Source organism: Symphodus melops (assembly GCF_947650265.1).
Source record: "Symphodus melops genome assembly, chromosome: 20".
In the NCBI taxonomy this organism is placed as follows: domain Eukaryota; kingdom Metazoa; phylum Chordata; class Actinopteri; order Labriformes; family Labridae; genus Symphodus; species Symphodus melops.
In genome coordinates this window covers 4,416,639-4,427,421 of record NC_136710.1, presented here as the reverse complement: position 1 = coordinate 4,427,421, position 10,783 = coordinate 4,416,639, and the positions used below count along the sequence as shown (strand labels likewise).

The 10,783-nt window shown below is 43.0% G+C and overlaps 1 protein-coding gene across 1 annotated transcript in view; it reads right to left on the bottom strand.

Annotated features, from left to right (window-relative positions):
* Positions 1-947: 947 nt before the first annotated feature.
* gal3st3 (galactose-3-O-sulfotransferase 3) overlaps positions 948-10,783 on the bottom strand; it is a 30,493-nt gene continuing 20,657 nt past the window's right edge. Inside the window, exons 2-3 of the mRNA XM_079370911.1 lie at positions 6,947-7,059; positions 948-5,583 (exon numbers count right to left, since the gene is read on the bottom strand). Coding sequence (XP_079227037.1) covers positions 4,257-5,583; positions 6,947-7,029 — 1,410 coding nt within the window. The 5' untranslated portion in view covers positions 7,030-7,059 and the 3' untranslated portion in view covers positions 948-4,256. The remainder of the gene's footprint in view (positions 5,584-6,946; positions 7,060-10,783) is intronic.

The window sequence follows — 10,783 nt, the reverse complement described above, 5'->3', positions numbered from 1 at the left end:
GAAAACACTGTGGTATAACTGTTAATGTCCTTTTTCCACCTGACTACCTTGATTATTTAATGATTAAATGCTGTTTTTCATCATAATAATGTATTGGGCTAAAGTTCCTTTCATATAACCAAAAGCAGGCAAAAAAAGGACAGAAGGAGATACAGGGTCAGGAGGCTTTAATGGCGGAGAGGTGGAGGGCAACATATTTTAGTGATTGCTTCAATCACAATCATAACAAACAGCTTTGCGTTTTGTTTTTGTCTTTGTCTGAAGTAAATTGTTCATTCATTTGTTCCGGCGAGCTGAACCGAGGTAATTTCAAACGACTGATTGCAGACTCAAATCTGAGGTCCGGGTCTTCAGGGAAATAGAAAACCATTTAGGATCAGAATCTTAATTGACCAAATGCTGCTGTGTGTTACGTATCGCTGCTGCTGAATGAATGTGTGTGTGTGTGTGCGTCTCTGAAATTCTGAATAATTCAAGCCTGTGCATATGTGAATAAATCTGCATTGAAAGGAGAAACGGCAGACACAAACACACGTGCGCTCACAGCTGATTTAAATTCATTCAAACTTTATTCATCACGTCCACAGTCCTTCATTACAAAGCTTTGGGGCCCCTAGCTCTGATTGTCGTCGGGTGGTTCTTCAGAGCCCCACCACCCACCCACCCACCCAAACTCACCAAGTCAATCACCCAAATGAAGTACAAAAAGTCTCATTCTTCTCAGTCCACAAGTAAGTTCATAAACAGAGGATGGAGTTCAACGGTGAGCAGATTAGAGAGTCCAGAGGAAAATACAGTCAGAGAATTATTAATATGCCACGATCACCTGATGATGTCACTGCCACATAAAAGTTCACCCTAAACACTTTGAGATGAAACAAAATACATTTCAATGTCACTCTGGGGGGGGGGGGGGGGGGGGGGGGGGGGGGGGGGGGGGAGAAGAAGAAGTACCGACACTTTAGACATGACAGCATGACCATTAGTGACTCTCTCTCTCTCTTTCACCAGAAGCAGAACAGTTGGGCGAACGACTCGTACAATCAAAAGAGCACTTAGAGTCTCACAGTCATGAACAAAAAGACCAGAAATTAATAGTTGAGGCAAGTTTTGAATTAAAAAAGAAACAAATCAGCTAAATCCCAGTCTGATGAGGGAGGAGAAATATTTCAAAGACCTTCTTAATTGTTTTCTTTCGTTTAGCATTATTCTACGGTAAAAGTCAAAAATGAGCCATTATGCAAAAAACTAATCTCAGCTCTCTCTCTTAAACCATCATCCTTATTTTCATATGATCCATTTATTCTTGGACTTTTTTTCTTCTTGTTGGGACAGATTTAAGTCTAAAATGACCGAGAGCCAAATCAATCACCAGCCAATCACAAAGCTGCATTTCCCCACAGAGGCTTTGTTTAAATATGAACGGCAGACTTTTTAATACTTTTCATGATAAAACAAAATAAAAAGGATTTAAAAGAAGAGAACAAAAACGTTTTTTTTGTTGCTGGATTATTTCACAGTAATATTATTACATCTTTCGACTGTATTTATTCCAATGACAGTATAATTCATAGTCTTGTTTATTATTTCATATTGAACACAAACGGGACAGACAGGAACATAAATCCAGTGTTATCTCAGCAGTTTAAAGCACTGTTAAAGCAGCATTGTATTCAAACTGAGTCAAAATGCAAACTTAGGCTTGACATGCTCATTATTTTGTAAATGTTGACAAATCCAACAAACAATGAGTTGATCTTGTACCGTTACTTTAAGTAGTCTTGTATTTCTACATACTTGTGCCGTTGAGCATGTAAGTGCTTAAAAGAAAAAAAAAAATCCATAAAAGCTGAATCAGTGTTTCACACATGAAGGATCATTACAATGAACTGTCTTTAATTTAGTCCAAATAAACAGGAAGTGCATTAAACCTGTTTCTATCCACAGCTTTAAAAAACCGTCTCAAACAATGCCCAGCTGTCTTTTTCAAACATGAACCCAACGTGTTTAACAGACTGAGGAAGTTAGCCGCCTGATCTACACGTTGATTTGGATAACTTGAACTGAAAAGCGGAAAGCGTATCTTTACAGATGTTTTTACAGAGTATGTGCGTCAGAGGAATCACAGAAGTTTAATCACCTGTAAATAAACGCTGATATGACGACGTTCCTCGTTAGTTCACAGAAGCTCACTTTGCTCTCGAATATTCACCGCCACACACACACAGTACAGTAAGACTGTGAATCCTCACGCCGTGCCTGTTTGTCTTCCTGCTCTTTGTTCGTGTCAGAGCAGCAGCAGTTTGTGTTTCTCATTATTGTAACCTACAGGGCGACAGACTCCCAACCACAGAAGCATCGTGCGGTCGAGCACTTAAGCACCGCTGAACGAAAGATGAATTTTAAAGCGACTACACTTGATTCAATGTAGGGTTTTTCAGAAGTGGTTCTTGTAGTGTCGCTTTATGTGAAACACATATAGATGAATGATTAATATCATCACCACAAGCCTTAACCACTACAGCCTGAAGTGGTTTGATGTAACTTGACGTCAAAGAAAGGTTTTTTCTGTTTATCCAGTGATTCATGAAAAACAACAGTTCAAAATACAGTAAATGGGATTCTTCAAGTCCCGATAATAAATAATACATAGTTTCAATAAATCTTACCCACATTACTTCCTTTTGTTGCCATGCCAACTCGGCTGGCCCTGGAAAAAGAAAAAAAACAAAAACGTTCCCTGCCCCACATACACTCGCGTCACACACTCTCACAGACACACACAAATGTCCTTCCTCCACCTCTCAGTCACTAAGCAGAACCTTCCTGATCACCGGAGGAATAAATAACATAAATGACACATTAAATATGAGCAAAATGCAGTAAAAGTGGATCACAGCTGAGATAAGTGTTGACATTTTCAGCTCCAGACTACCAGCACGCCCACCAGCCTCGTGAGTTTTTTATCATTGTACGCTGATGATCTCGCTTTGTTCACCTGAAATTCTCAGAACCTCTGTCCGGTTCTTGTATTTCTAATGAAAACGTACCGCTGTGTAACATAAGAACATAGGCCATAGGAGGGCTATGATAGGAGAGAATTAAATATTCAAACACTGGGGACCCACAGGCTTCAGGTCTTTGTCCTGTCAAGCTGCTTTACGTTTTTTTGTTTGCGGCGTTGTGTGCAGCGTGTGGTTGCTGGTAGGTTATTAAATCCCTGCCTTCCATATAGAATGAAGGCCTGGGGATCATATTGCAATACAACCCCACGTGCACAAACCATCACCATCTCCAACAAACTCTCTACAGTGACAAGAAGTCATCTCAGCCGGTGGTCTGAGGGCGGTTCTAGAGCCGCCGGACCAGAGGGCAGCAGCAGGGATCAGAAGATGGAGGACGCAGGGAGCAAGCCAGAGAGGTTGAAGGCTGAAGGGACTCGGGCTTTACGAGTGTGCTCAGTCACTGTTGAAGTCACAGCAATAATGAGTATCCAGCAGTCTTTAGCTTACCCTCTAGATAAGATCCCTCCTTGCTTTTACCCCATCCTTCCATCAATGCTTTACGCCCTTGGAATTCGTAAGAGAGGAGTGGTTGATTGTGCTGTCGTGTTAATGGTTGAGGTGATCTCAGTGTCTGTCTGGCCTCTTAGGAGGCTCTTTGGACGCCTGACAGTTGATCCCTTTATGTCATTATGTCTCTCTCAAGGACTTTAAATGGCATATGTTAGGGAGAGAGAATGAAATAGAGCTCGAGAAACAGAATGAAAGCAAGTAACATGATGCTATACCAGTGTGATACACACAAAGCCCACTCTGTGCCTCACAATAGGCACGATATCGCCACTTCCCTATTGAGTCCTCGTCGCATGTAACAGATTTGCTTCAAAGAACTACTTTCACCTAAAACCCTCTCCAATCTGTTTGCAGAGGAGTGCAATTGAGCCGCGTCTCAGTGTAGGTTTCTTCAGCTCATGAGTGCCAACTCTGATGCTGTTTCACAGACCAGGGAGGGGAGGGATTCAAGTTCAAGTCCCCCCTCCCCAAAAAGAAAAGTCTAACCCACTTTCCCTTCTTTGTTCTCATGTATTTTTTATCAGAATCTGTGGAAGGGACAAGAGAGACATTGATTTCCCAAAGACACCCTTTTTTTTTTTTTTTTTTTCTTCCACGGCCCCAGAACAACCAATCATCGTTGTCTCAAGGGTCAGGATGGGTAAGTTCAATGCAGTCAGTGTTCACGTCTCTGTTCGCAGTCTAGGAGGCCTCGTTCTGGGAGCTTTTAGGCTTTAACTTTGTGGTCCCAGCTTGCGCCCCTTCAGCAGGCTTTATGGTGGAGGTAGACCTTGTTCCTGATACAGGGCCTGGGGCTGCTGGGGTCGCTTGGCTGCGTTGACCCTGAGGATGCCGCAGCAGGACTGTACGTATGGGCTGCTGGGGGGAGCGCGATTGCTGTGGAGGTCGGAGCTGGTAGCTTCGACGATAGCGCAGTAATTGCGAGCGTAGGAGAACTCTTGTATATTGGACCTCTGGCATGACTAGCTTGAGGCATAGCTCCTGGGCCTGGCTTGAGAAACCGCGGCTGAGATTAACCGGGAGGTCGTAGCCCACAATGTCAACTTTCCCACTGGGCTTCCACGGGCGGAGGTCTTTGTTTTTTATCTGCTCGGCTGAGCGTAGAAGCGGCATCCGTCCACCGAAGCAGCTTCTCATTAGTCTTTCCTGGGCTTGTCGAAGGAGACGTACCTCCCTTGCCACACAGGCATGACCCAGAGCGGACAGTTGGCGCCACAATGATGCGTTAAAGTGGTCATAGAGGCGTGCATCGATGGAATTCCAGGCACGGATCTTTGAAGAGAGGCCCGGTGTCAGGCTACGCTTTGAGTTGGTTGTCCGCATGTTGAGCTTAACGTACAAAATATCGTCCAAATCCCAATTGAGAAGATGGCGAAGGAGAACCAGAGACTCGTCAAAGTACTCTGCTATCATCACCAGCGAGAAAACTCTCTCCACCTCTCCAAGGAAGGTCTGTGCGTATGTCACATCGGTAGCTGGTCTATCCTTGTCCCCACCCAAATCAAAGGTCACAGTGTTTCGTGCATACATGGAGTCCTTCTCGTCAGGTCGGTAGTAGCGCAAAGGTTCCTCTAAGAAAGCCTCCAGGGAGCCATTCGGCACCCTTTTGAAGCTCTGACAGTACTGGTTGTAGTAACTGAACAAGGACTCAAACATGGATCCAGGCTCCCTCAGGATTGTGATGTAGATTGTATCGTTGGGCATGAGGCGCTGGATCTCGGCCTTATTGAAGCGCATGTGGCTGGTGATGATGTTCGGCGGTATGGTGTGTGGATGGACAAAGTGAGGGGTGAAGGAGCGAGGGTAGCAGAACTGGTGGCTGCAGGCCTGCACGGGCAGTGCCACCGTCACGTTGTTGCGCTCTGCGAAACGGAAGAGCAGGTTCTGCATGGTGGAGCTGGCCGTTTTGTGGGTCTTGAGGAAGGCCACATTGGTGTGCTTCGGTTTCAGGCCCCAGAGAGGGAGGGAACGCAGCCCAGGACAGCTTAAGTGGAAGGCTTCCATGGTCCTACAGACAGAAGAAGAAGACATAAATATACATTTTGGCTCCATTGGATTGGGAAAAGGGATGAAAGTACATAAAATAAGTGTAGGTGTTAAAATAACTTCATGAAAATCGACAGACAAAAGAGAGCTGAACAACTGGAGGACTGATTACCAGATGCCTCGTACTGCTGGGTAGTTTTTTAGCCAGTTAGTGACGCCTCTTAATAAGCTTCAGAAGTAAAATCTAATCATCAGATTGAGTGACTCCTATGAAGTCATTTTTGCTGCTTGTAACCAATGCAAGGTGTCAGGTAAAGTCAGCATCAACACTCTATACAAAAAAAACCTTGTGGTCAATTTTACACGGCAAATTTTCACAGTAAGTGGAAAAAAAACTGCATGACGTGAAAAAGAATGGACACTTTGTCGACAAGATTCTTATAATGTGTTAAACATTTTTGGATTTCCTCACAAATAAAGTCAAACTACACAGAGTTGAAAATAAAGGTAACCAATTAGAGTATTATACTGTCTGTAAAGAACTTTTTGATAATGCACATCAACCAACAATTTCATTACGTGCATTCATCATAAACCTTCAGCAGGTTAGAAAATAGACTTGACTTCTTGGCATCGTTTGTGTCCAGAAATGAACCATCAAGCAGATAAATATTCTATTTTTTTTTTTTTTTAAGATTTATTTTTGGCCTTTCGCCTTTATTATGATAGAGAGACAAAGGTGGATAGATGCGGAAATCAGGGAGAGAGCGGGGAGAGACATGCGGGACGGAGGCCACAGGCCGGATGCGAACCCAGGCCACCAACGCCCCATAAATATTCTATTTTAACATTACAAATAGGCTTAATACAAAATTCCTGCAAAGTCCAATCATTTGTTGTCTTGGGTGCATTTACAGTATGTTGATGACTTCACAGTACAACAGTATGCGGTCTTGATCCAGAGGTTCAGATGTTGCTCAGACGTGACAAACTATGTGGAAAGTCGAGAGACAGCTGAGCGGTAACATCCGACTAACAGAGACGGTTAAAACACGAGTCGGAGAAGTTTTTTTTTTTTCTTCTCATGAGCACATGTTGAAGGTTAAACTGGAAAAGATCCGAGAACAGAACACAAGGCTGACAAAGACGTGTGACACCGCTTTTATAATAAGTCCCATGACTAACACAGCAATGCTTCAGCACTGACAGCCTCCATATCCGAGTGCAATAATAATAAGCTCGTCTCACTTTTAATTGCCTTTGAAAGTAAGTGACACGAGCTGCTGTCATGGTTTTCATAGTAATTAGCAGCATATGGACGTAAAGAGAGAAACATCTGAGCAGGTATGTGTTCGCATATGCAAGGTGGGTTTCAAATCACTCACCAGCTTAAGTGGCCCCCATGGTGCAGCAGGAGACTGACGGTACTGATGGCGACGCAGATCAGAAATATCTTCTTCTGCGACATCGCTCTCTCTCTCTCTCTGCTTCACTGGGACTGGAAAAGTCGGGAGAGAGAAATAAAGAGCGTGTAAGTAAAGGTTAGGGAAGGAGAAAGGGAAGCGTGAGAGCGAGGGCATGTGAAGGTGGAACGAGAAAGTGAGGAAGGAAGGAGAGCGGCGGCGACAATTCGATCTGCAATGTGAGGAAACAAAAGAGGACGGTTCGCAGAGAGAGAAGATGAAAGAGAGCCGAAATGAGGAGAGGATAGACGGGAAGAAAAAGGGAGACAAAGAGGAAAAGAGAGACACAATGAGGAGGATTTATCCAGTTAATAATGGCTGGGATCCATTAGCGAGAAAGAGGGCAGTGAGGCTTGGCTTTTGTCACTGTAATAATACAGTGAATGATACCTTCATTACCTTCTACAGCTGTAATCGTTCACTTTCACTTTCACACTCTTTTATATTCTCTTGGCTCAAACCCTGCACAGATGGCGCTGCACATTAAGTTCTGTCAGTAATGAGGGACATGCATATGTGAAGAAAAAAAACAACCCAGCAGCACTTCAGAGTTACAGTCCTCTGTCGGAGTCGCTGCTTGACCCACGCCACCTACGACAGCGATGGAACCTGGGAAGACGTCCAAGCCTCTCTCCACAGGATCTCACTTGCATAACAATGGCCGACGTCGCTCTGCTTGATTACACCGTTCAGTTAGCGTCCACGCACATGCCAACAGTCATGACAGCCACGATCGCGCTCATGTTACTTAAGGCAGCAGCTCTTTTGCACTGCGTGGGCTTTCAGTCGAGTTTTCCGGTGGAGGAGAATGAGTGCATCAGTTTTGAGCATGGATGACCTGAGCTGGAACTACTGACCATGGCGATGTTCCTGCCACCCACTCATGTAAACAGGACCATTAGGAATCTGCTGCACAGAGCAGGGTTTCAATATGAGAGAGTAAAATGTGTGTAAATCTGGCCAAACTGGAGCTCAGCTTTAGATTTGTGTTATCTGCTTCAAATCAATCAGTTGTAGTTTTTTTTCTGTTGCGTATTTTCTTCAGCTTCTAAAAACCCTCAGGCTCCTTTTTTTTATTATCAACAATGATAGACTGGAGAGTAAGAGTGGCAAACCCTTTTAAATGAGAAGCCAGTACCAGCAGATCTATCACTTTTTAGTTTAATATGACTCCAACTATGAATCAGTTTTGTATTTGTCAGTTATTTTATTCATCATTTTATCCTTTCTAACAATTGACGACGTTTAAACTCCTCAGAACGAATCCTCAGAAAATACAATCTTTGCTTACAAGAGTCAGTAATCATTTATCAATTTATGCTTAAAATAATTAAGAAAAAATATCAACATGATGAGACATTACTCCGCGAGCCTTTTATCCAGCTGCTGGGGTAAAATGAGCCCTTGATGCTAACAAAAATCAAGATGTTTCCCTGATAATAAATCGGTACAGTAATAAAGAACTGACAGCTGACCTCATTGGAGCAGATTAAGAGTTACCAGTCTTTTTTTTTCTTTCAATTTCAAACATGCTGGAACAGCTGGGATTGAGCTGCCTCGGTGGTTTAGCTCAGTAGGAATGCATACATAAAGGGCATCCTGGCTCGGACACACACACACACGTTTAAAATCAGTGATGCTCTCTCACTAATTGATGCACAGATTGCTCGGCTCACAGTCGACTTGGTTTGATGATCGTAGAAAAACCTCACCATGTGTTTTTAAAAATATTCTGTTCATTTCATTTCCAAGGGAGGTCGGTTTGGTTCTTTATTCTCATCTTTATCGTTCAGTAAACCGTCAGCTTGAGAGATGTTTTAAATGTAAGACTCCTTTAAATTATATTGGGTCAAGAAGGCGGAGAACAAATAGGAGTGACTGGCAGGATTCATTAGAATATACACACATGCAGAATCCAGTGCTGAGCGTACAATCTGTTACAAAAGTAATGATTCAACAATATTCAATTAATACTGAAATCCTGTTATTTTCCTGATGAGTTTTTGGCGAGGCATGTCATAAATCATATTGACCCATAAAAAAGAACAAACAGGAAGTTCAAACTGTTACGTACAGTTAGTAGTACGACCAGTTGTCCAAACGTCCAAATACACACACTGTGTATAGAGTTTACACTAACAGAACCAAATCATGACACAAGACCCTGAAATAGTCGAGTTTGGCTCTGAGTGCAGAGCTTCTTTTTTTAATACAGAAAACACCAAAATGGTTTTCTGCTACGAGAGCTCGTCGTCTGTTAGAGAAAGCTCTGTTGAGTTCCAGCACAACTGAGCAATGGGGAAAGTTTCCTTTGTACTCTTAAATAAATAAAGTGTTCTTTTTTGTTTTTGTCCAAACACACAGTCCCCCAAATGTGGAGACATCTCAGTTTAGAAGAATCCGTTTGAAGCAGTTTTCTCTTTAGCGAGATGAATCTCAGCCGATAATCCAACGCATTAAACATGACACCTCAAAGGGCGTCTGCCACGGCTTTTTTTCTATACGTTAGAGGTGGTCATGAGGAACGACAGGCTTGTTCAGTTTAAGTGACCCATGTCTGTGTGAAAATGATGTTTACATGAGAATTTCTTCCTGGAGAAAAAAGTTCCAAAAGTTATGAAGATACAAGTCAAAGACGCGTGAATCTTTGCAATAGAAGAGAGGCTGTCAGACATCTACCCTGCAGCCTTGTAAACAGGCATTAAACTGTGTCTATATATATATATATATATATATATATATATATATGTATATATATATATATATATATATATGCATTCACTCAAGTCATTGATGGTCTTTTTTTGCTTTTGAAGGTCATAATAAGGATCTCAGCCCGTTTCATAACCAGCTCACAGAACGCCTCACAGGAGCGTTAACCATACGACACATGTATCTTTTCATTCCTTTAAAGAAGAAAAAAAAAACAATTTCATGGAGTAGGACAAGCTGAACTTTTCATTGCAGCCCGAAGAAATGTCAACTTCTTCCGTGTTGGTCAATTACATTCTGTTACAGCGGCCTCTTCAGCTCGAGGTGAGGCCCCATTTGCATGGAGAAATGTCACTGTGGTACCTGTTTGGAATTAAACTCAGCTGATTCAGAGAGGAGGGGGGGAGGGGGGGGGGGGGATGCAGCAGAGATGCGGGGACTGTTTCTGGGGGAAAGAGGAGCTGGATGGTAGAGCTGAGTGTGTGTGTGTGTGTGTGTGAGTGTGTGATGCAGGTAGATCAAATGTCACAGAGAGTTAATAAGAAAGGGATTTAAGGGGCTTTCAGTGGGCAGACTTGACTTCTTGCCTCATCTGCGATCTTCTCCTCCTCTCTCCGCCTCCTGCACCAACACTCTGCCCTCTTTAATTATAATGGTCTGATTAGGTTTCTCTTACGATCGCTGCAGATATGAAAGCACAGCGACAGGAAACCTGATTCAGAAAGAGGAGAAAAGATGTCTTATCTGCGTATTGATTTAAAGATTAAATGAGGGATAATCCAGAAGGAAGTGTTTGTTTTTTCTCATGACGTGGAGGTAAAGAACCACCTGATGGGAAGCCGCCTCACTGCTGGATTTGAACTAATCCTGTAACGCAGACCATAGAGTGGATTATCCATTTTACACCGTGGTCACTCGACAAAGATTTTGAATAAGAGCATTCACTGGTTTATTCATGAACGCCTCTGACTCGGGGGTGAAAGCAGGCAGAGGTTAGTGGCTCCCATAAGGTTTCAAAACACAGTGTAGGATGATTACTTAGCCAGA